General features: G+C 44.8%; 1 protein-coding gene across 5 annotated transcripts in view; it reads left to right on the top strand.

The window, feature by feature from the left end:
* The window catches only part of LOC129865935 (glucosidase 2 subunit beta-like), a 316,514-nt gene that overhangs the window by 15,178 nt on the left and 275,065 nt on the right, over nt 1–26,271 (top strand). For all 5 annotated transcript variants that reach the window (XM_055939022.1, XM_055939023.1, XM_055939025.1 and 2 more), the window contains exons 7-8: nt 16,033–16,105; nt 25,135–25,213. In XM_055939022.1, coding sequence (XP_055794997.1) covers nt 16,033–16,105; nt 25,135–25,213 — 152 coding nt within the window. The remainder of the gene's footprint in view (nt 1–16,032; nt 16,106–25,134; nt 25,214–26,271) is intronic.

The following is a 26,271-nucleotide window of genomic DNA, read 5'->3' on the forward strand; positions in this document are numbered from 1 at the left end:
TAATGGAGACATCATTTAATAGGCCACCATTTTAGGCAGCCTGTGTGTTATTAGTAAGGCCTAAATCTGTGGTATGGTGTTGTACCTAGATCTTCCCCCTCTTATTTTCATTTACAACTGTCCTCCGTGTCCTCAAGCTTCAAGATTGATTTGCTGTCGAGGCCCATCTTGCCACCTCCGGAGGGGGAAAAAAAAAGTTCTGGATCGGGGCGGTGGAAAGGTCACTTGACTTTGGCGTCGCCGCCGAGCCCCCATCCATCAGCCTCCCGCGGTGCCAACTGACCTTTCCCAGGGGCATGTTTTAATGACACGTTAATGACACGCGTGTGTGCGTCGCTCGGCCGTGTTTCCGGGGGCACACGGTCTCCCTTTCTGCATCCTTTTCATCACATGGGCGTTACACCCATTCATTTTCATTTCCCACGCTAATGAAGCATGTAGCTGTGTATGTTCTGCAGACTCATGGCCATTTCTGTGTGTGGAACTGTATATGTGTATTTCGGGAATCAGTAGGTATGGTGAGGTTTTCGTCGTCGGTCCGAAAGGCAAAGTGGACCTAGCCGACCAGCCAGTACCACGATGCGTGACATTAAATATTGATTCATTCAGGACTCGCGTTGTTACACAATAAATGAACACCACTTTATGACTCCCTGATGGTTCCTTAGCGTTACTGTTTGGTGTCGTGAGCCGGGTCTGGGAGCCGGGTCTGGGAGCCGGGTCTGGGAGCCGGGTCTGGGAGCCGGTCAGGGAGCCGGGTCTGGGTGCCGGGTCTGGGTGCCGGGTCTGGGTGCCGGGTCAGGGAGCCGGTCAGGGAGCCGGGTCTGGGAGCCGGGTCTGGGAGCCGGTCTGGGAGCCGGTCAGGGAGCCGGGTCTGGGAGCCGGGTCAGGGAGCCGGGTCAGGGAGCCGGGTCAGGGAGCCGGGTCAGGAAGCTGCATGCATTCAGATATCATTCCCCCGAATTAAAATGCACAGGCCAACCGAGCGAACATGGACGTATAAATATTTAATCCGTAACTTTTTTAAAACTTGATTGAATATATGTTGTGGTCGGATTTTTCTCTAGGTCCTTCATTTCTCTGCTTGTGTTTGCTTAGTTCATTATACATTATATGCCATTCATATATGTCTCTTCATGTTCCCTTGTTTGTAGAGGAAAGCAGTCTGCTACATCAACAGATCCCATCTTTATCCGTTCATAATATGGTATACCTTTTGTTTGTTTGCGGGTTCGTTTTCTGCGTGTAGATTTGATCAGTGCTGTATAGTACTTAAGTAAAAAATACTTTAAGGTACTACTTAAGTCGTTTTTTGGGGTATCTGTACTTTACTATTCTCTGACTACTTTTACTTCTCTACATTCCTAAAGAAAATAATGTGCCTTTTACTCGATACATTTTTCCTGACACCCAAAAGTACTCATTACATTTTGAATGATTAGCAGGACAGGAAAATGGTCCAATTCACGCACTTATCAAAAGAACATCCCTAGTCATCCCTACTGCCTCTGATCTGGTGGACTCACTAAACAGAGAACATCCCTGGTCATCCCTACTGCCTCTGATCTGGTGGACTCACTAAACAGAGAACATCCCTGGTCATCCCTACTGCCTCTGATCTGGTGGACTCACTAAACAGAGAACATCCCTGGTCATCCCTACTGCCTCTGATCTGGTGGACTCACTCAACAGAGAACATCCCTGGTCATCCCTACTGCCTCTGATCTGGTGGACTCACTAAACAGAGAACATCCCTGGTCATCCCTACTGCCTCTGATCTGGAGGACTCACTAAACAGAGAACATCCCTGGTCATCCCTACTGCCTCTGATCTGGTGGACTCACTAAACAGAGAACATCCCTGGTCATCCCTACTGCCTCTGATCTGGTGGACTCACTCAACAGAGAACATCCCTGGTCATCCCTACTGCCTCTGATCTGGTGGACTCACTAAACAGAGAACATCCCTGGTCATCCCTACAGCCTCTGATCTGGAGGACTCACTAAACAGAGAATATCCCTGGTCATCCCTACTGCCTCTGATCTGGTGGACTCACTAAACAGAGAACATCCCTGGTCATCCCTACTGCCTCTGATCTGGTGGACTCACTAAACAGAGAACATCCCTGGTCATCCCTACTGCCTCTGATCTGGTGGACTCACTAAACAGAGAACATCCCTGGTCATCCCTACTGCCTCTGATCTGGAGGACTCACTATACACACACATGCTTCGTTTGTAAATGATGTCTGAGTGTTGGAGCGAACCCCAGGCCATCCGTAATTAAGAACATGGTGCTGTCTAGTTTGCTTAATATAAGGAATTTGTAATGATTTTTTTTTTGGCAATTCCATTTACTTTTGATACATATGTATATTTAAAACCAAATACTTTTAGACTTTTACTCAAGTAGTATTTTACTGGGTGACTTTCACTTTTACTTGAGTCATTTTCTATTAACGTATCTTTACTTTTACTCAAGTATGACAACTGGGTTTCTTTTTCCACCACTGTAGGTTTGTGTGAATGCCCTCTGTATGTTGTACAATGCATCATTAGTGTGTGTGCGTGTGTGTGTGTGGCGTGAGGTACAGGGTCTTGGAGTCAACTCTATGCCATATTTAAGCAAAAAGGCACGAGAGGGTGTGGTATATGGCCAATACACCACGGCTAAGGGCTGTTCATAGGCACGACGGATGGGCACCAACCTTAGCTGTGGTATATTGCCCATACATCACAAACCCCCGGGGTGCCTTACTGCTATTATAAACTGGTTACCAATGTAATTAGAGCAGTAAAAATACATGTTTTGTCATACCCGTTGTATATACGGTCTGATATACCACGGTTGTCAGCCAATCAGCATTCAGGGCTTGAACCCCCCAGTTTATAATAGCATTCATTACCTCTGCTTATAGTAGGTCTCATGCCTCCTTGTTGCCAGTTCCTGGAGTGGTGACCTGAACTGGCAAGTCCCACCTCTGTTAAGCAGGGCTGTGGATGTCCTTCTGTTTCATCGACGTCCTTATTGATTGCTCAAGGGCCTAAACATTTCAGACTGCCTTTCCCTTCCCAGCTACAACCAAACATGATGATATTTTAAGCTACCACATTCCACACCACTAAAGCGTGAAACACAAAAAAATAGGTACTTATCACAGTGGGAGGCCGTTCCTTCTCATGCGAGAACAAAAGCGTTAGCTCCTGCATGCCGACCCGGTAGTGACGAACCTACCGATTCTTATTTGTAGAATCGAAATGCTCGTCAGTGGCCAACAAAAAGTGCATGATCGTCGTACATCCACGGATGAGCAAGTCACTCTTCATATGTAGGCTATGGGATGGTAGCTAGGTAAGTGTACAGACACAACACTAAATACTTCCCCCAAGCTAGGAGCTAGTAATGACAGTATAATTAAATCACAATGGATTAGCTAGTTTCCATGCAACGGCTGCCGAGTTAGTGCAGTGTCCTTAGCTAGCTAGCTATGTTGTGCTAGGTAGCGAATATGCTAACGTTAGCTAGCTAGCTATGTTATGCTAGGTAGCGAATATGCTAACGTTAGCTAGCTAGCTATGTTGTGCTAGGTAGCGAATATGCTAACGTTAGCTAGCTATGTTGTGCTAGGTAGCGAATATGCTAACGTTAGCTAGCTAGCCATGTTGTGCTAGGTAGCGAATATGCTAACGTTAGCTAGCTATGCTATGCTAGGTAGCGAATATGCTAACGTTAGCTAGCTAGCAAAACATTTGGCTATTGGCTGTGTAAGAAATTGTAATAGATACTGGAAACTAGTAATAACAACATTTCAACATAAGCTATCTTTTATACAAAATACACATACTCCTCATCTCTTTTGGACATATGCTGGACTCATTAAGACAACAACCACAGACACACACAACTCAAGGTTGGAGCACAAAACAAAGAACTATCTCAGGAACCAATGGAACGTTGACACCAGGCCTGATCAGGACTACCCATGACCCAGATCGACCAATCGGAAGGCCAGACTACAAGATTCAACCTACTTTGCTTGTTGTCTATATAACCTGTACAAACTTTTTAGACTGCCTCTTTCCGGACGATTCCATACGAATCAGACAGAAAGAGCCTTGCTGCAAGATTTTACTAAGATGTCTTTACATGTGATTAAACGGCCTTATTATAAAATTATCCACCTCGTCCAATGTCTCCTCTTGTTCTCCTGTCTCCAGTAAACGTTTTATCAACAGCTGCCACTGGCAGTAGGGGATTATGGAGACTGTATTCAATTGTTCTTCATCATCTTGCTAGGTAGTTATCTAGCTGTGGCCATCTAGCTAGTAACAACAAGGGTTTATTCCACAAAATAACAACATTAGCGCAGATAGCTTGGAATCTAGACCATAAGCAATGCGCACATATACTCTATGCATTGCCAAACAGCGCTACTGCCACCTGCTGGTTTGGAGTATTTTAACAAGGCTGAGTGTCTGACTAGTTCTAAGGTCTTTGCTGTGTGAACAGAAAAGAGATTGACTGCCAACATTCTGTTCAGAGGTGCTAAATACTGTCGGGGAGGCAAACGTTTGACAATCCTACCGGTGTGTCGGAGCTTTAACATTTAAACCAGATTCCTAGTAAATGAAATATGTTATCTTCAATCAATTATTTATTTACTCTGCATGGTTGCTTTTAGTCCTCTTCAGCATGGCGAATAAAACAAAAATATAATCTAACAAAAAATAAACCATAGTTAATATACCAAGTTCACAGACATTATGGCCAGTAAGAAGTCTTCTGATTGTAGGAACTTTTGATTCCTCCCATCATGGGCCAAACAGTCAAGCTCAGCATTTGAACCCTTTAATGATATGGGCCTTTATCCAGTCAGGACCAAGCTAAAACCCTTCAAAGGGTAACAAAGAATGAGATTGATGGGGATTAAATGATCAATATAAACAGAAGTGTCCCTTTAATAAAGAAACATTGACCCTTCATATCATCTCGTCTGTCTTTTTATATCTGTACATGTCAATATGTGGCCAAAGGTGGGATATACCAACACAGGGGCAAGTAGACATTATGGTTCCCACATTGCCTGTGGGTTGCCTTTTTTCTGAGCCAAAATGGAGTCTTCTTCTTTGATTACCGCTGCAGTTGATCAAGGCCGTCTCTGGGGGTTCATATGCAGATATTGGGGATGGCCGTGTTATATTGGTGCCCTCAAAGGCAATTGCAAAGCGACGTGTGTCAGGGGGCAATGACTCCGGGAGGATTTAATGGAATAAAGACATAAAAAAGGACTGTGTGGTATTGACTCCATGGGTTTGCGGTTTGTCCTTGGAAATGTAATGGGGAATATATTTTTTTTTTTTAGAGTGATGCATGTTAGGAACGGGTGATCAATTGATTTACAAGTGCCCACACAGACATTTTGGTTGTTGTTGACAAGCTGCCTATGTTAACAGTTTTCGAGCAGTGCTGCGAATGAACAGTGAAGCATGTTAGCCATCTTCGATCATCATAGGCTAATCTCAAGCCTTTTTATTATATATAGAGATTTTTTTATTCTGTCACTGTTCCTATTGAGGGAAACCGATCCTTCAAAAGCTTCTATCAAGTCCTAATACATGCAAGATACCTCAACACAACTCCTTCCACAACAGATGTGCACTACCATGTGAGATCGTATTAGGCGGATTAACGTGCGTACACATTGACTTTAGTCTATTAGCATTCCTAGATCTCTATCTTAACCTCCGGCGGCGGTAATTTAGCTTTTTAAAGGGAAAATTTCACACATTGTTTTGACAGAGTGCGGACTGCATTACCCGAGTCATCACACATTTTCTTTTATTATATATTTTTCTCTTCCCAATTAGCTAGGCTAACCGATGTTGCTCGGCATTCACAGTCTTAATGGGAGGTCTTTGTTTGGCAAAGAATGTTGGGAGATTTGTGGTTAAATCCACCTTGAATAACAAAGCGGGGCATGTTAGTGGGGAGGAGAGGGTGGGAGCACTGATTGCATGGGTTGTTTTAAAGAACCTTCATCCTAATGTCCGTGGTATTGGGTTCACAAGGAGGTCGGCAGTCGCCCCCCCCCCCCCAAATCTTCCCATAAATACAGAAAGTAGTCTACATGCACCATATTATCCTTCCCCCACAAACCCCTGGATATTAATAGCACTAGAGTTGAATGGCGGGAACCCGGTTACCGGGATTTACTGCCCAAAACCACTCCCTTTTCCCGGGATAAATAACTGCGAAAAAACGGTCAATTATTATAAATTATTCATATGAGCAGCATGGCGTGAAATGGAACTGTTAAAATGATATGCAATGTCTACATCTGGCTTCTCTATGGCCTCTGCCTGAGAGAACGCTCAGGGTAGGGGACAGAGAGCCCATCTTAGAATGGAGCGCAGTTCACGATGCATGTAGACCCATCTTATCATGGTAACTTTTTCTCTTGTGACAGGTAGGCCTACATTTGCTGTAGCGTAGCCTATGCTACAGTAATGTAAACACTAAATGCGGGTGTAATTTAACCCATCTCCATCTGACTTTCGGTTGTCACCTTGTTTTTTAATTTTTTTTTAATTATGAAGATTGTTATTTTTGTAATAGCAGCTACAGACTTTTAAAACAAACAGCCTATCACTCGATTATCGTTTCTTTAAATCAGTTTCTCGCTTCTTTAAATCAGTTTCTCGCAGTCTTTCTCTCTCTCTCCATCAACATTCAAATTGCATCCAAAATAGATCATCCTGTTCTAGATTGATATATATATATATATATAGCCCTATACACATTGATGTCCTAGCCTCAGGTAATACATTCAATGCAGTATTGCCCTTTATATTTAGCTAATTAATGCATAATAAGTTTCTAACTTACAGCCTTTCTCTTGTGCAATACGCACCTGTGCTCAACTGGCCTCTCCTTAAAACAACTATTTTATCCTACGTATTGGATAATGGGCTTGGGCTCATTTAAATATCATTAATGTGTGGCTCATAACATATTAAATATACTTTAAGGCTCATCAGGCCCAGGTAGCATCAGGTTAGAATTGTCACGCGGATCAAAACTCTTAACCACCCTAAATAGCACTGCCCCATATGCAAGTCTTCGCTCTGTCCCGTTGTATTGAAGTGTATCATGTTCCCATGTGGAGTTACAGTTGAAGTCGGAAGTTTACATACACTTATGTTGGAGTCATTAAAACTCGTTTTTTAAACAACTCCACACATTTCTTGTTAACAAACTCTCGCTTTGGCAAGTCGGTTAGTACATCTACTTTGTGCATGACACAAGTCATTTTTCCAACAGTTGTTTACAAATTATTTCACTTATAACTAATCTCGAAGTGCTGTACAGAAACCCAGCCTAAAACCCCAAACAGCAAGCAATGCAGGTGTAGAAGCACGGTGGCTAGGAAAAACTCCCTAGAAAGGCCAAAACCTAGGAAGAAACCTAGAGAGGAACCAGGCTATGAGGGGTGGCCAGTCCTCTTCTGGCCGTGCCGGGTGGAGATTATAACAGAACTATGCCAAGATGTTCAAAATGTTCATAAGTGACAAGCATGGTCAAATAATAATCAGGAATAAATGTCAGTTGGCTTTTCATAGCCGATCATTAAGAGTTGAAAACAGCAGGTCTGGGACAGGTAGGGGTTCCGTAACCGCAAGCAGAACAGTTGAAACTGGAATAGCAGCAAGACCAGGCGGACTGGGGGCAGCAAGGAGTCATCATGCCAGGTAGTCCTGAGGCATGGTCCTAGGGCTCAGGTCCTCCGAGAGAGAGAAAGAAAGAGAGAAGGAGCGAATTAGAGAGAACCAAGATTTTCAAAATGTTCAGAAATGACAAGCATGGTCAAATAACATGACAAGCATGGTCAAATTGACATCATTTGAGTCAATTGTAGGTGTACCTGTGGATGTATTTCAAGGCCTACCTTCAAACTCGGTGCCTCTTTGCTTGACATCATTGGAAAATCAAAAGAAATCAGCCAAGACCTCAGAAAAAAATTGTAGACCTCCACAAGTCTGGTTCATCCTTGGGAGCAATTTCCAGACCCCTGAAGGTACCACGTTCATCTGTACAACCAATAGTACGCAAGTATAAACACCATGGGACCACGCAGCCGACATACCGCTCAGGAAGGAGACGTGTTCTGTCTCCTAGAGATGAATGTACTTTGGTGCGAAAAGTGCAAATCAATTCCAGAACAACAGCAAAGGACCTTGTGAAGATGCTAGAGGAAACAGGTACAAAAGTATCTATATCCACAGTAAAACGAGTCCAATATCGACATAACCTGAAAGGCCGCTCGGCAAGGAAGAAGCCACTGCTCCAAAACCGCCATAAAAAAGCCAGACTACGGTTTGCAACTGCACATGGGGACAAAGATCATACTTTTTGGAGACATGTCCTCCTGGTCTGATGAAACAAAAATAAAACTGTTTGGTCATAATGACCATTGTTATGTTTGAAGGAAAAAGAGGGAGACTTGCAAGCCGAAGAACACCATGCCAACCGTGAAGCACGGGGGTGGCAGCATCGTGTTGTGGGGGTGCTTTGCTGCAGGAGGGACTGGTGCACTTCACAAAATAGATGGCATCATGAGGAAAGAAAATTATGTGGATTTATTGAAGTGACATCAGTCACGAAGTTAAAGCTTGGTCACAAATGGGTCTTCCAAATGGACAATGACGCCGAGCATACTTCCAAAGTTGTGGCAAAATGGCTTAAGGACAATAACGTCAAAGTATTGGAGTGGCCATCACAAAGCCCTGTCCTCAATCCTATGGAAAATTTGTGGGCAGAACTGAAAAAGCGTGTGCGAGCAAGGAGGCCTACAAACCTGACTCAGTTACACCAGCTCTGTCAGAAGGAATGAGCCAAAATTTACCCAACTTATTGTGGGAAGATTGTGGAAGGCTACCAGAAACATTTGACCAAAGTTCAACAATTTCAAGGCAATGCTACCAAATTCTAATTGAGTGTATGTAAACTTCTGACCCACTTTGAATGTGATGAAAGAAATAAAAGCTGAAATAAATCATTCTCTCTACTATTATTCTGACATTTCACATTCTTAAAATAGTGGTGATCCTAACTGAACTAAGACAGGGAATTTTTACTAGGATTAAAAGTCAAGAATTGTGAAAAACTGAGTTTTAAATGTATTTGGCTAAGGTGTTTGTCAACTTCCGACTTCAACTGTACATGGGTCCACTCAGAGTTCTAGGGGTTTCCTCAAGTTGATGGCTATTCCAGCGACTGACCTGATTTTTGACTTTGGAGCGTCAGCAAGCTGCCTTAATGCATGTTTTCTAAAGGTCCACATTTGGCCCATCCATGAAGCCAGCAGGACTTGGTTTAAAAGCACGTCAAGTGCACTTGACACCTGAGAGCAAGACCTTGACATTGATTCCATTCTATTATTCTAAATGTTCAGAATATATTATTATGTCAAGGATTCTTAACATACAGTACCAGTCAAAAGTTTGGACACACCTACTCAATCCAGGGTTTTTCTTTATTTTTTTTTTACTATTTTCTACATTGTAGAATAATAATGAAGACATCAAAACTATGAAATAAAACATATGGAATCATGTAGTAACCAACAAAGTGTTAAACAAATCAAATTATATTTTATATTTGAGGTTCTTCAAAGTAGCCACTCTTTTCCTTGATGACAGCTTTGCACACTCTTGGCATTCTCTCAACCAGCTGAATGAGGTAGTCACCTGGAATGCATTTCATTTAACAGGTGTGCCTTGTTAATTAATTTATGGAATTTCTTTGCTTTTTAATGCGTTTGAGCCAATAAGTTGTGTTGTGACAAGGTAGGGGTGGTATATAGAAGATAGCCCTATTTGGTAAATTACCAAGTCCATATTATGGCAAGAACAGCTCAAATAAGCAAAGAGAAATGACAGTCCATCATTACTTTAAGACATGAAGGTCAGTTTATCCGGAAAATTTCAAGAACGTTTTTGAATGTTTCTTTAAGTGCAGTCGTAAAAACCATCATGCTCTATGATGAAACTGCCTCTCATGACTGCCTCTCACTGCCTCTCATGAGGACCGCCAGAGGAAAGGAAGACCCAGAGTTACCTCTGCATAAGTTACCTCTGCATACCTCTGGTCCCGTGTGGCTCAGTTGGTAGAGCATGGCGCTTGCAACGCCAGGGTTGTGGGTTCAATTCCCACGGGGGGACCAGGGTTCAATTCCCACGGGGGGACCAGGATGAATATGTATGAACTTTCCAATTTGTAAGTTGCTCTGGATAAGAGCGTCTGCTAAATGACTTAAATGTAATGTAAATGATGCATAAGTTCATTAGCGTTAACTGCACCTCAGATTGCAGCCCAAATAAATGCTTCACAGAGTTCAAGTAACAGACACATCTCAACATCAACTGTTCAGAGGAGACTGCATGAACCAGGCCTTCATGGACAAATTGCTGCAAAGAAAACACTTCTTAAGGACACCAACGAGAAGAAGGGACTTGCTTTGGCCAAGAAACACGAGCAATGGACATTAGACTGGTGGAAATCTGTCTTTTGGTCTGATGAGTCCAAATTTGAGATTTTTGGTTCCAACTGCCGTGTCTCTGTGAGATGCAGAGTAGGTGAACGGATGATCTCCGCATGTGTGGTTCCCACCTTGAAGCGTGGAGGTGTTATGGTGTTGGGGTGTTTGCTGGTGACACTGTCAGTGATTTATTTAGAATTCAAGGCATACTTAACCAGCATGGCTACCACAGCATTCTGCAGCGATACGCCATCCTGTCTGGTTTGCTCTTAGTGGGACTATCATTTGTTTTTCAACAGGACAATAACCCAAAACACACCTCCAGGCTATGTAAGGGCTATTTGACCAAGAAGGAGAGTAAAGGAGTGCTGAATCAGATGACCTGGCCCCACAATCACCCGACCTCAAACCAATTGAGATGGTTTGGACCTCTGAGTGAAGGAAAAGCAGCCAACAAGTGCTAAGCATGTGTGGGAACTCCTTCAAGGCTGTTGGAAAAGCATTCCAGGTGAAGGTGGTTGAGAGAATGCCAAGAGTGTGCAACGCTGTCATCAAGGCAAAGGGTGGCTACTTTGAAGAATCGCAAATATATTTTGATTTAACACTTTGTTGGTTACTACATGATTCCATATGTGTTATTTCATAGTTTTGATGTCTTCACTATTGTTCTACAGTATAGAAAATAGTACTAAAAAAGAAAACCCCTTGAATGAGTAGTAGTGTCCAAACTTTTGACTGGTACTTTATTTGAAGTTTATATACGAATTTCCCTCAGTGCTGATTTCATTTGGCTTTTGTTGCTTTTGTGCCCCTCTCATGGAAGTCTTCCGTTCCCTCTCGTCTCATGGAAGTCTTCCGTGCCCTCCCGTCTCCTGGAAGTCTTCCGTTCCCTCCCGTTTCATGGAAGTCTTCCGTTCCCTCCCGTCTCATGGAAGTCTTCCGTTCCATCCCGTCTCATGGAAGTCTTCCGTTCCCTCCCGTCTCATGGAAGTCTTCTGTTCCCTCCCGTCTCATGGAAGTCTTCCGTTCCCTCCCTTCTCCTGGAAGTCTTCCGTTCCCTCTCGTCTCATGGAAGTCTTCCGTTCCATCCCGTCTCATGGAAGTCTTCCGTTCCCTCTCGTCTCATGGAAGTCTTCCGTTCCCTCCCCTCTCATGGAAGTCTTCCGTTCCCTCTCGTCTCATGGAAGTCTTCCGTTCCCTCCCGTCTCATGGAAGTCTTCCGTTCCCTCCCGTCTCATGGAAGTCTTCCGTTCCCTCCCGTCTCATGGAAGTCTTCCGTTCCCTCTCGTCTCATGGAAGTCTTCCGTTCCCTCTCGTCTCATGGAAGTCTTCCGTTCCCTCCCGTCTCATGGAAGTCTTCCGTTTCTTCCCGTCTCATGGAAGTCTTCCGTTCCTTCCCGTCTCATGGAAGTCTTCCGTTCCCTCCCGTCTCATGGAAGTCTTCCGTTCCCTCCCGTCTCATGGAAGTCTTCCGTTCCCTCCCGTCTCATGGAAGTCTTCCGTTCCCTCCCGTCTCATGGAAGTCTTCCGTTCCCTCCCGTCTCATGGAAGTCTTCCGTTCCCTCCCGTCTCCTGGAAGTCTTCCGTTCCCTCTCGTCTCATGGAAGTCTTCCGTTCCATCCCGTCTCATGGAAGTCTTCCGTTCCCTCTCGTCTCATGGAAGTCTTCCGTTCCCTCCCGTCTCATGGAAGTCTTCCGTTCCCTCCCGTCTCATGGAAGTCTTCCGTTCCCTCCCGTCTCATGGAAGTCTTCCGTTCCATCCCGTCTCATGGAAGTCTTCCGTTCCCTCCCGTCTCATGGAAGTCTTCCGTTCCCTCTCGTCTCATGGAAGTCTTCCGTATTAACCCCTGGAACAAAGAAACTCCCTGAATGATTTGTTACATGTACTGCAGGTATAGATCTTAAGGGCCCATCTGATGTGTTCCATTCTCTCTCTTCTCTCCCTTTACTTTAAGAGCTCTCGGTGTGCAATCACTACGGTAACGCTCCACGGATGACTGATGGTCTCCATTAGTAAACATAGAGAGCTATATGTGCCGTCTGCCAGGAGAGCCAGTGCCTCCGAACTCACTTCCCTCCTTCCCTTCCACTTTCTCTTTTTCTTTATCTCTCTCTGCCTCACTCCCACTCACTCCCTCCCCCTCTCTCTCGCATTCTCGCTTCATTCTTCTCTTTCTCTCTCTCTCACTATCTCCCCCCATTGTACGACTCTGGCTGCTACAGCTCTGCAGTGAACGGAGGGATGAGATTGTCTCCCACAAGATGAGTGGAAGAAAGGATGGAGAGAGCAGAGGGACTGCAGCAGGGAGGGATGTCAGGATGGAGAGAGCAGAGGGACTGCAGCAGGGAGGGACGTCAGGATGGAGAGAGCAGAGGGACTGCAGTAGGGAGGGATGTCAGGATGGAGAGAGCAGAGGGACTGCAGTAGGGAGGGATGTCAGGATGGAGAGAGCAGAGGGACTGCAGCAGGGTGGGACGTCAGGATGGAGAGAGCAGAGGGACTGCAGCAGGGTGGAGAGAGCAGAGGGACTGCAGCAGGGAGGGACGTCAGGGTGGAGAGAGCAGAGGGACTGCAGCAGGGAGGGACGTCAGGATGGAGAGAGCAGAGGGACTGCAGTAGGGTGGTATGTCAGGATGGAGAGAGCAGAGGGACTGCAGCAGGATGGAGAGAGCAGAGGGACTGCAGCAGGATGGAGAGAGCAGAGGGACTGCAGCAGGGAGGGACGTCAGGATGGAGAGAGCAGAGGGACTGCAGTAGGGTGGTATGTCAGGATGGAGAGAGCAGAGGGACTGCAGCAGGATGGAGAGAGCAGAGGGACTGCAGCAGGATGGAGAGAGCAGAGGGACTGCAGCAGGGAGGGACGTCAGGATGGAGAGAGCAGAGGGACTGCAGTAGGGAGGGACGTCAGGATGGAGAGAGCAGAGGGACTGCAGCAGGGAGGGACGTCAGGATGGAGAGAGCAGAGGGACTGCAGCAGGGAGGGACGTCAGGATGGAGAGAGCAGAGGGACTGCAGCAGGGAGGGACGTCAGGATGGAGAGAGCAGAGGGACTGCAGCAGGGAGGGACGTCAGGATGGAGAGAGCAGAGGGACTGCAGCAGGATGGAGAGAGCAGAGGGACTGCAGCAGGATGGAGAGAGCAGAGGGACTGCAGCAGGGAGGGACGTCAGGATGGAGAGAGCAGAGGGACTGCAGCAGGGAGGGACGTCAGGATGGAGAGAGCAGAGGGACTGCAGCAGGATGGAGAGAGCAGAGGGACTGCAGATGGGTGGAGAATGTCAAGCAGCAGGGAGGGATATCAATCAATCAAAAATGTATTTATGAAGCCCTTTTTACATTAGCAGATGTCACAAAGTGCTTCTACAGAAATGCCAGCAGCTGAAACACAGGAAATGTCTTTGAAATGACAGATACAGAATATGTTGCGTTTGCAAGAGGACATCACCTCACCATGTTACCATGAACCCATGCAACAGTTGAATACATGGACAGGTTTCCATGAGATGGGGATAAAAGGCATATTATTTCCTGAAGCTGAAAGCAGTCTATGGACCAGGAAAGGCTGCAGTCTTTGATTTGGTTAGCAGTGTTGGTAACAGTGACTAAGTAAACAAACCCACAACATGGTCCTTGTCCATAGACTGCTTACACAAATTTGTATTTGGGTGAACTGTCACTTTAAATTCAGAGTTGACATAAAATGTAGTTCCTCGTTTAATGATTCTTCCTCCTTTTTGAGTTTTGTGAACTTTTGGAATCTTTGAACAAAGGTCGGGGTGAATTCCACATTCAATTCTAATTAGAATCTCTCTCCCTGTAAATTACATTTAATTCCATTTAAATTCCAGGTCAGTCTTTGAATTCAGAAATAATTAAATTCCCTCAGGCTGAACACTGTCACTGTTCAGATAGCCGAGCTATAATGGAAATATAGAAATACAAGTTGAACTGATTTAAAACAAATCCTGCAACCAATTTTTGATACTTTGTCCATTAAATCCATTTAGTGGGAAATGTAAAAATACTGAATTCCAAAGATGAAATGTTATTACAATTTCAATATAAAAAAAAGTCAAAATAGTCTAATCAATTAAATTCCATAACTTGAAGATTGTTTGAAATTTGAAATAGAATTCAAATTACATTCTCCACTTGAAGAGTGAAATCAAGAATTGAATTGGAATTTCAAGTTAAATAGGAATTGACCTTAACCCCGGATCTATAAATGTAAGATAAATAGTGTCCAATGCATTCACTGTTCATTTTTAGCTCTGTTAAGCATCTAAACACAAGGATTCTTAATGCAGCACACTGTATGGTGGAAAAAATGGCTAATTTCACAATTAGCTTTTCCATAATTAGCCAAATCATGTACAGAAAGCTAATTATGGCGGATGTGTAATTAGCATTATGTAAAGTGCTTCTTTCTACATCTTTGGGGCAATCAGTTTGCCCCTTTTTTAGATTCCTAGCTTTTGAGTCAATGATAAGGGATTGGTTTAGTCGTGAATGGAGGTCAACTTCCCCCCTTTTTTCTTGCTCATCTCGTTTCTTGTGATCGGAAAGTGAATGTGGCTCCCGTGGTTCGGTGAAGGAGAACGGGAGTGCGGGAGTGTAGCTTTTTTCCAGTGCCTGAAAACTAGGGCGAATGGCGAACAGAGGGGAAATCATGTCATTATACTGGCGTACAGCACAAAGCGCCCTGATTGCATTCTGGATCCTGACACATTTTTATGTTTTATTTTTTATTTTTTTTTTACACTAGAACCAAATGTTCTCTCAGCATGACTGACTCATCGCCTGATTGCCCAAGCACTGGGTGAACCCCCCCTCCCTCCCCTACCCTCATCCTCTCTCCCTCCCCTCCTCCCCTCAGCCCATCCTACATCCCTCATTTCTTTCGTACCTCCCTCCCTCCTTAATATTTTGTCTTGCCCATTCACCCTCAGAATGGCACACATACACAATCCATGTCTCAATTGTCTCAAGGCTTAACAATCCTTCTTGAACCTGGATTCACCTGGTCAAGTCTATCATGGAACGAGTTACGAATGTTTTGTTAACTAAGTGTATTTTTATTTTATTTTATTTAACCTTTATTTACCTAGGCAAGTTAGTTAAGAACAAATTCTTATTTACAATGACGGCCTACCCCGGCCAAATCCGGACGACGCTGGGCCAATTGTTCGCTGTCCTATGGGACTCCCAATCCGCCTAGACACAGCCTAGATTCGAACCAGGGACTGTAGTGACACCTCTTGCACTGAGATAGCAGTGCCTTAGACTGCTGTGCCACTCGGGAGCCACGTATATTTGATATAGTTAAAGGGGAATTCCCACCACCACAATTGAAATTTGAGTAAAAATTGTTTTGTCTCTCAATGACTTATTACCGTTTTCCCTGAAGGTGAGATTTCACAGTTCACAACTATGGAGCCTAGAACGTTATCAGGTGATTCCACAGTAACCGTATTGTTACATCGCTGTGTTCACAGGTCCCACGAGTCACTATAGGCCCGAGTCTCCAATCAGCGTTTTCAAAGAGTTGGACAGCAATAGAGATGGAAGGTAAAGAACCTCACGTTTTACATTGACTGTGTATATATACTACCAAACATGCAGTGTTACCAAGGTTACCTGCAGTGTTTCCTCTGGAAATTGTTGTAGCAGTGGAGGGGAAAAAGTCGCAGAGGGGAGAGGTTTCCTTTTTTTTTTGTCCCCGCCGGGGACATTTTATGTACAAAGACTGAGAAGTTCAATTACATTCTTCTACTAACATTATACTTGCACCATCTAAAATATAATTTTCATCTCCAGAAATGGGATTAATTAACATATTGGTCAAAATTATGTTAAAATTACTTTAATATGTTGGACTATGCATATTTGTCTACAGTATATTAGCAATAAGCATGATCATCTGTGGCCCAAATGATGCTGCATAGTGTTTTTATAAATATATAGGCTGAAGCATGGGGTTTGCCTTGTAAATACCATGGGCTGCTAATAAACTAGATCTTAAATGTGTTGTTTTAACTAGTTACCATGTATTGATACATTTTAGTTTTGTCAATTAGAAACACCGTTCTTAAACGCTTCCTTCAGAATAAACTTTGCATATCTTATCAGCTTATTAAGATACGCCACCTATCAGGATTAGCTTATTTTGACTAATATGGTGTTCAAACAAAGCTGACAAAATCAAAACTGTCGACCAACTGTATTATCTACCTTCGATACAATGATTGATTGTACCTCTTTCGTTGCGGTCAATAAGAAAAATGGTCAACTCATAGGCCTCATTCATCTTGGAATGCATATCCCCCTCCCATTCTTTCGTCTCTCAACTCTGTCGCCGAGTGTCATTTGTCTCTGTGAACATCCCCTCCCGCTCAACCATCCCACCTTGGGTCGTTTGTGCTCCCTCAGCATCGGAAAGCATTTCAATGCCTTGTTTGCGTTGCATAATCTGCCGCCTCAAACGCTTCGACTGACCCGTTTTCACCCAGCGAGACTTCTAACGCTCTGCTGTGGGCAGTGTTTAACCTCACCTGTCTGCTGTGGGCAGTGTTTAACCTCACCTGTCTGCTGTGGGCGGTGTTTAACCTCACCTGTCTGCTGTGGGCAGTGTTTAACCTCACCTGTCTGCTGTGGGCAGTGTTTAACCTCACCTGTCTGCTGTGGGCAGTGTTTAATCTCACCTGTCTGCTGTGGGCAGTGTTTAACCTCACCTGTCTGCTGTGGGCAGTGTTTAACCTCACCTGTCTGCTGTGGGCAGTGTTTAACCTCACCTGTCTGCTGTGGGGAGTGTTTAACCTCACCTGTCTGCTGTGGGCAGTGTTTAACCTCCTCTGTCTGCTGTGGGCAGTGTTTAATCTCCCCTGTCTGCTGTGGGCAGTGTTTAACCTCCTCTGTCTGCTGTGGGCAGTGTTTAACCTCCTCTGTCTGCTGTGGGCAGTGTTTAACCTCCTCTGTCTGCTGTGGGCAGTGTTTAACCTCCTCTGTCTGTCTGCTGTGGGCAGTGTATAACCTCCTCTGTCTGCTGTGGGCAGTGTTTAACCTCCTCTGCTGTGGGCAGTGTTTAACCTCCTCTGTCTGCTGTGGGCAGTGTTTAACCTCCTCTGTCTGCTGTGGGCTGTGTTTAACCTCCTCTGTCTGCTGTGGGCTGTGTTTAACCTCCTCTGTCTGCTGTGGGCAGTGTTTAACCCCCGCTGTCTGCTGTGGGCAGTGTTTAACCTCCTCTGTCTGCTGTGGGCAGTGTTTAACCCACTCTGTCTGCTGTGGGCTGTGTTTAACCTCCTCTGTCTGCTGTGGGCTGTGTTTAACCTCATCTGTCTGTCTGCTGTGGGCAGTGTTTAACCTCCTCTGTCTGCTGTGGGCAGTGTTTAACCCCCTCTGTCTGCTGTGGGCTGTGTTTAACCTCCTCTGTCTGCTGTGGGTTGTGTTTAACCTCCTCTGTCTGCTGTGGGCAGTGTTTAACCTCCTCTGTCTGCTGTGGGCAGTGTTTAACCCCCGCTGTCTGCTGTGGGCAGTGTTTAACCTCCTCTGTCTGCTGTGGGCAGTGTTTAACCCCCTCTGTCTGCTGTGGGCTGTGTTTAACCTCCTCTGTCTGCTGTGGGCTGTGTTTAACCTCATCTGTCTGTCTGCTGTGGGCAGTGTTTAACCTCCTCTGTCTGCTGTGGGCAGTGTTTAACCCCCGCTGTCTGCTGTGGGCAGTGTTTAACCTCCTCTGTCTGCTGTGGGCAGTGTTTAACCCCCTCTGTCTGCTGTGGGCTGTGTTTAACCTCCTCTGTCTGCTGTGGGCTGTCTTTAACCTCATCTGTCTGTCTGCTGTGGGCAGTGTTTAACCTCCTCTGTCTGCTGTGGGCAGTGTTTAACCCCCTCTGTCTGCTGTGGGCTGTGTTTAACCTCCTCTGTCTGCTGTGGGTTGTGTTTAACCTCCTCTGTCTGCTGTGGGCAGTGTTTAACCTCCTCTGTCTGCTGTGGGCAGTGTTTAATCTCCTCTGTCTGCTGTGGGCAGTGTTTAATCTCCTCTGTCTGCTGTGGGCAGTGTTTAATCTCCTCTATCTGCTGTGGGCAGTGTTTAATCTCCTCTATCTGCGGTGGGCAGTGTTTAATCTCCTCTATCTGCTGTGGGCAGTGTTTAATCTCCTCTATCTGCTGTGGGCAGTGTTTAACCTCCTCTGTCTGCTGTGGGCAGTGTTTAATCTCCTCTATCTGCTGTGGGCAGTGTTTAACCTCCTCTGTCTGCTGTGGGCTGTGTTTAACCTCCTCTGTCTGCTGTGGGCAGTGTTTAACCTCCTCTGTCTGTCTGCTGTGGGCAGTGTTTAATCTCCTCTGTCTGCTGTGGGCAGTGTTTAACCTCCTCTTTCTGCTGTGGGCAGTGTTTAACCTCCCCTGTCTGCTGTGGGCAGTGTTTAACCTCCTCTGTCTGCTGTGGGCAGTGTTTAACCTCCTCTGTCTGCTGTGGGCAGTGTTTAACCTCCTCTGTCTGCTGTGGGCAGTGTTTAACCTCCTCTGTCTGCTGTGGGCAGTGTTTAACCTCCTCTGTCTGCTGTGGGCAGTGTTTAACCTCCTCTATCTGCCGTGGGCAGTGTTTAACCTCCTCTGTCTGCTGTGGGCAGTGTTTAACCTCCTCTGTCTGCTGTGGGCAGTGTTTAACCTCCCCTGTCTGCTGTGGGCAGTGTTTAACCTCCTCTGTCTGCTGTGGGCAGTGTTTAACCTCCTCTGTCTGCTGTGGGCAGTGTTTAACCTCCTCTGTCTGCTGTGGGCAGTGTTTAACCTCCTCTGTCTGCTGTGGGCAGTGTTTAACCTCCTCTGTCTGCTGTGGGCAGTGTTTAATCTCCTCTATCTGCTGTGGGCAGTGTTTAATCTCCTCTATCTGATGTGGGCAGTGTTTAATCTCCTCTATCTGCTGTGGGCAGTGTTTAACCTCCTCTGTCTGCTGTGGGCAGTGTTTAATCTCCTCTATCTGCTGTGGGCAGTGTTTAACCTCCTCTGTCTGCTGTGGGCTGTGTTTAACCTCCTCTGTCTGCTGTGGGCAGTGTTTAACCTCCTCTGTCTGTCTGCTGTGGGCAGTGTTTAATCTCCTCTGTCTGCTGTGGGCAGTGTTTAACCTCCTCTGTCTGCTGTGGGCAGTGTTTAACCTCCCCTGTCTGCTGTGGGCAGTGTTTAACCTCCTCTGTCTGCTGTGGGCAGTGTTTAACCTCCTCTGTCTGCTGTGGGCAGTGTTTAACCTCCTCTGTCTGCTGTGGGCAGTGTTTAACCTCCTCTGTCTGCTGTGGGCAGTGTTTAACCTCCTCTGTCTGCTGTGGGCAGTGTTTAACCTCCTCTGTCTGCTGTGGGCTGTGTTTAACCTCATCTGTCTGCTGTGGGCAGTGTTTAACCTCCTCTGCTGTGGGCTGTGTTTAACCTACTCTGTCTGCTGTGGGCAGTGTTTAACCTCCTCTGTCTGCTGTGGGCAGTGTTTAATCTCCTCTGTCTGCTGTGGGCAGTGTTTAACCTCCTCTGTCTGCTGTGGGCAGTGTTTAACCTCATCTGTCTGCTGTGGGCAGTGTTTAACCTCCTCTGTCTGCTGTGGGCAGTGTTTAATCTCCTCTGTCTGCTGTGGGCAGTGTTTAACCTCCTCTGTCTGCTGTGGGCAGTGTTTGACCTCCTCTGTCTGCTTCATGGAGAATGGCTACAGTTTTTTCCGCCTGTACCTCCCCTTCCTCATCCACCCCCCCCCCCCCCCCCCCCCCCCCACCCCCCCCTGCCTCTGAGAGAAATCAATACTGTGCAAGCTAACTAGGCGTATTCTCTGGGACAGGATGGCCCCGGGATTGTAAACTAAACATGCTATAAAACATATGGCCGCATCAGAAGGAAATGCTTGTGCTGCTTTTATTTAGCTAGTGGCGCTGTGGTTAATGACTTCCTGAGTCTCTTGATGTACACCATTATTCAGCCTGCGTCTGTCCCCTCCCCATCGCTGATGTTCAGGGAGCTCGGCTTAAAACAAACACATTACTAAGCTAAAAATATATTACGCTTGTTTTTAGTCAGATATTTGTTACAGTCAATCCGTCATTGGGATTCTGGGCCTAGCTCGAGGGGGGTAGCTCCAACGTGCCCAGGTGCCAAGCGCAATTTAGATTGCTTTTGCGTATGATGTAACTGATACTAGCACAGTTTTCCACGTACCGACTCAAAATGCTTTAATTTGCACGTTGTGGACGCTTGTAAAAAAAAAAAATAATAATAATAAAAATAAAAAAAAAGCATTTCTCTTTGTTGCTAATTAGTCACCCTGAAACGCTATGCTTTTCTTAATCCTTTTGATAGGAATATATCATTATATGCAAATTCAGCGATAATTGCACTCCATTTATAGGCGGATCTCATGTGTGTTATTTATTTATTCCGTTATCGTCAATAATCACTATTGTTTTCTTAAGAACTCCGATTCCCCCTCTGAAATAAATAGGAATGGAATCAAATTAAAAGTCTCAGAAGCCCCCCGCTCCCTTCACCATAAAGGTTCTCTTCAGAAGGAAGGCTTTAGATTCATGGATTTGTGCTTTTACCAGTTCAAAAAGGGAATCTGAAAGCAGATATCTTTCTTTGGTTTAGACATGGTTATGCCATATCATATGGGGCGGCAGGGTAGCCTAGTGGTTAGAGCGATGGACTAGTAATCGAAAGGTTGCAAGTTGAAATCCCCGAGCCGACAAGGTCAAAATCTGTCGTTCTGCCCCTGAACAAGGCAGTTAACCCACTGCTCCTAGGCCGTCATTGTAAATAAGAATTTGTTCTTAACTGATTGGCCTAGTTAAATAAAGGTAAAAATAAAAAAAATCATATAAAATAAGAAACATGCTTAGCTTTGTCTTTTCTTCTTCTTCTAAACGTTGTCTTAGCGTTGTCTTAGCGTTGTCTAAACATGTATGGTATGTTCCTGGGTGGGTTTCTTGGTCTCCTGTGTTATGTTGCCCTAAGCCTTCATAAGTACCACACACACAAACGAGTCCCAGTGCCAACAGGCTGGCAGTTGGCAGCCCAGTGCTGGATTAACTGGTACCTGTAGTGCTGCTTAGAAATGGTGTGTAACAAATGCTATTGGAAACCAACCACGGCACGGTAACAGGTTGTAGTTTTGATCCCCCCTGTCTGTGTGTATGTGTGTCCTCTGTGCGTGTTCGTTCACACACAGTCACATTTTCTCTGATTGAACATAACCTCCCATAATCCCCTGCGATTGGGACTGATGCCAGATCGCCAGCAGTATATAACCTGACCTACTACACTATACCCTCCATGTTTCCTGTAGTAGATAACATGACCTACACTATACCCTCCATGTTTCCTGTAGTAGATAACATGACCTACACTATACCCTCCATGTTTCCTGTAGTAGATAACATGACCTACACTATACCCTCCATGTTTCCTGTAGTAGATAACATGACCTACACTATACCCTCCATGTTTCCTGTAGTAGATAACATGACCTACTACACTATACCCTCCATGTTTCCTGTAGTAGATCACCTGACCTATGACACTATACCCTCCATGTTTCCTGTAGTAGATAACATGACCTATGACACTATACCCTCCATGTTTCCTGTAGTAGATAACATGACCTATGACACTATACCCTCCATGTTTCCTGTAGTAGATAACATGACCTATGACACTATACCCTCCATGTTTCCTGTAGTAGATAACATGACCTATGACACTATACCCTCCATGTTTCCTGTAGTAGATAACATGACCTATGACACTATACCCTCCATGTTTCCTGTAGTAGATAACATGACCTACTACACTGTACCCTCCATGTTTCCTGTAGTAGATAACATGACCTATGACACTATACCCTCCATGTTTCCTGTAGTAGATAACCTGACCTACTACACTATACCCTCCATGTTTCCTGTAGTAGATAACATGACCTACTACACTGTACCCTCCATGTTTCCTGTAGTAGATAACATGACCTATGACACTATACCCTCCATGTTTCCTGTAGTAGATAACCTGATCTACTACATTATACCCTCCATGTTTCCTGTAGTAGATAACATGACCTATTACATTATACCCTCCATGTTTCCTGTAGTAGATAACATGACCTATTACATTATACCCTCCATGTTTCCTGTAGTAGATAACCTGATCTACTACATTATACCCTCCATGTTTCCTGTAGTAGATAACATGACCTATTACATTATACCCTCCATGTTTCCTGTAGTAGATAACATGACCTATTACATTATACCCTCCATGTTTCCTGTAGTAGATAACATGACCTATTACATTATACCCTCCATGTTTCCTGTAGTAGATAACCTGATCTACTACATTATACCCTCCATGTTTCCTGTAGTAGATAACCTGACCTATTACATTATACCCTCCATGTTTCCTGTAGTAGATAACATGACCTATTACACTATACCCTCCATGTTTCCTGTAGTAGATAACATGACCTATTACACTATACCCTCCATGTTTCCTGTAGTAGATAACCTGATCTACGACACTATACCCTCCATGTTTCCTGTAGTAGATAACATGACCTATTACACTATACCCTCCATGTTTCCTGTAGTAGATAACCTGACCTACGACACTATACCCTCCATGTTTCCTGTAGTAGATAACCTGACCTACGACACTATACCCTCCATGTTTCCTGTAGTCGATAACATGACCTATGACACTATACCCTCCATGTTTCCTGTAGTAGATCACCTGACCTATGACACTATACCCTCCATGTTTCCTGTAGTAGATAACCTGATCTACTACATTATACCCTCCATGTTTCCTGTAGTAGATAACCTGACCTATTACATTATACCCTCCATGTTTCCTGTAGTAGATAACATGACCTATTACACTATACCCTCCATGTTTCCTGTAGTAGATAACCTGATCTACTACATTATACCCTCCATGTTTCCTGTAGTAGATAACATGACCTATGACACTGTACCCTCCATGTTTCCTGTAGTAGATAACATGACCTACTACATTATACCCTCCATGTTTCCTGTAGTAGATAACATGACCTACTACACTATACCCTCCATGTTTCCTGTAGTAGATAACCTGACCTATTACATTATACCCTCCATGTTTCCTGTAGTAGATAACATGACCTACTACATTATACCCTCCATGTTTCCTGTAGTAGATAACATGACCTACTACATTATACCCTCCATGTTTCCTGTAGTAGATAACATGACCTACTACACTATACCCTCCATGTTTCCTGTAGTAGATAACCTGATCTACTGTACAACACAATACCCTCCATGTTTCCTGTAGTAGATAACATGACCTATTACACTATACCCTCCATGTTTCCTGTAGTAGATAACATGACCTACTACACTGTACCCTCCATGTTTCCTGTAGTAGATAACATGACCTATTACACTATACCCTCCATGTTTCCTGTAGTAGATAACCTGACCTATGACACTATACCCTCCATGTTTCCTGTAGTAGATCACCTGATCTACGACACTGTACCCTCCATGTTTCCTGTAGTAGATAACCTGATCTACTGTACAGCACTATACCCTGTGTAGAAATGTTAATGGGCATTTGTCTCTTATAATCCAGATTGCTAACAGCTAACAGCTACCCAAATTAAATCTAGACATTTAAGGAGCAAATTTTAGAAAATTTTGACGGCGAGGAAATATAACACATTTTAAGTGCGGTGGCTCTCTGGACCTCAGTGAAGACCCAAATGCGGCCCCGAGGAAAAATGCCCCTGAAATAGTGTAGACACCTGGCAGAGGGAGCTAAGTGTTTACTCAGAGAGGGTTGTGTGTGTCTGGGAGTGAGTGAAAGACTGAGAGATTGTTTAAATGAGTGAGTGCGTGGCTTTGTGCCCTCTGAAAGATACATATCGCTCACTGTTAGGAGTTTCATGTGTGGCCATGGAATGCATCAGCAATAGACTTTCAAAACCTCGCATTTACTAAAGCTGCGCAAAGGGGTTGCAACAACTGACTTTGAAATTGGAGAGAAATGTACCCTTTTAGGTAGCCTCCTCTCTCCTTTATCCAATGGCCATCTCTTAGTGGAGACCTTGACATGGAGAGTTGATCAAAGGTTGAGATGCTGTGAAGAGAGAGTGGGATAATCACCCTGCACCACTGTAGAGGATAACAGAGAGCTCCACTCCAAGCTAGACACCCACCTCTTCTCCAGCAGAATAAGACAATACACACAGGAATCTAGCTCTATAGCTTTCCCTCCATCTATTCCACAGTATCTGTGTCTGTTTGGAATTGACAATCAGTACGGTATCAATGCACATAATACTGGATCCCCATCTCAATGTCTCCCATCTTCCGCTCATACTACCCTTCTTTCCTCCCTTCCTGCTTTCTTTCTTATTTGCTTCCCTTCTTTCCTTTCATTGTTTATTTCTCGCTCTACTTTTTTTCTAGGTCCTTCCTTCCTTCCTTCCCTCCCTGCCTCCCTGCCTCCTTTCCTTCCTTCCTTCCTGCCCCACTCCCTCCCTCCCTCCCTCCCTCATTGTTTTTAACCCTTTTTCTGCCCTGTTTCTTTGACTGCCACAGTATTACCGTGGATGAAGTCCAGGCGAAACTCTCTCCCGTCCAGGATGAGGAGCATGCTCTCTCGGAAGATGAAGCCGTGGTATGTTTAAACTGTATTAAACATCTGACTGATGTTATCGGAGTTTGATGTTAGAAATAGTTTAGGTCCTCAAGTGTATGTGTTGTTGTTGTTCTAGCCCAGCACTAATCAAAGGCTTTGGGGATTGGTTGATTAGTGGAATCAGCTAGTGCTAGGCTAGAAAATAGGTGAATTAGTTGAATCGGGCGTGTTAACGCCGGGCCAGAACAAGAAGGCGCACCCCAGGGGGCTCAATAAAAATAGTCTCTTCCTCAATATTTCAAACACAAAGCAGATATCCCAGCATAATCATTGGTTTCCCGGGTTCCGTTGTCAAAATCTCCCTTGCTATTCGACAAGTACTCTCACCACAGGCTCTATCCACACTCATTTGAATTCATAGTCAGTTTCCAACAAGGATTTTCCTTCAACCGTGATGTGTGAGAATGCTGCTGTCTTGTTCCACTTTAAACTGTGAGCTTGCGCACCAAGAGCAGATATCAAAGTATTTTTTTTTTTGGGGGGGGGGGGGGGGGGGGGGGTGTAAACAAAATACCTGAATCTCCTTTTTCTCTCATTGCTAATTGGTATGCGAGAGGGCCTGCCGGTGTCCCTAGAGTGGGTAGTGGTAGCTTTAGACTTGGCTAGTAAATAGACACACACTGTGAACAGGCGCTCTCACGTCCACTAAAATGCACCAATCATGCAGCATCAATATTGTATATCTCAATATGCACCAGTCATACATCATCCATATTGTATATCTCAAAATACTTATAGGGGAGGATTACCCAAGGTTCCTTATCATGCAGTCTGCAATTATTGATGTGTGAGTGTGTGCTCTTGTGTTGGTGCGTGTCTCTGTGTGCGTGTCCATGTGTGTGTGAGACTTATTTGTGTCTATGTTCTCTAGAAGTGTCTCCTAATCAGGTTCTTGTCCAAGTTAACTTCACGTAACAAGACTCAGTTGACACAAAGCTAGTTAGCTTCACGTAACAAGTCTCAGTGGACACAAAGCTAGTTAGCTTCACGTAACAAGACTCATTTGACACAAAGCTAGTTAGCTTTACGTAACAAGA

The sequence above is a fragment of the Salvelinus fontinalis genome, chromosome 11 (assembly GCF_029448725.1).
Source record: "Salvelinus fontinalis isolate EN_2023a chromosome 11, ASM2944872v1, whole genome shotgun sequence".
Lineage (NCBI taxonomy): Eukaryota > Metazoa > Chordata > Actinopteri > Salmoniformes > Salmonidae > Salvelinus > Salvelinus fontinalis.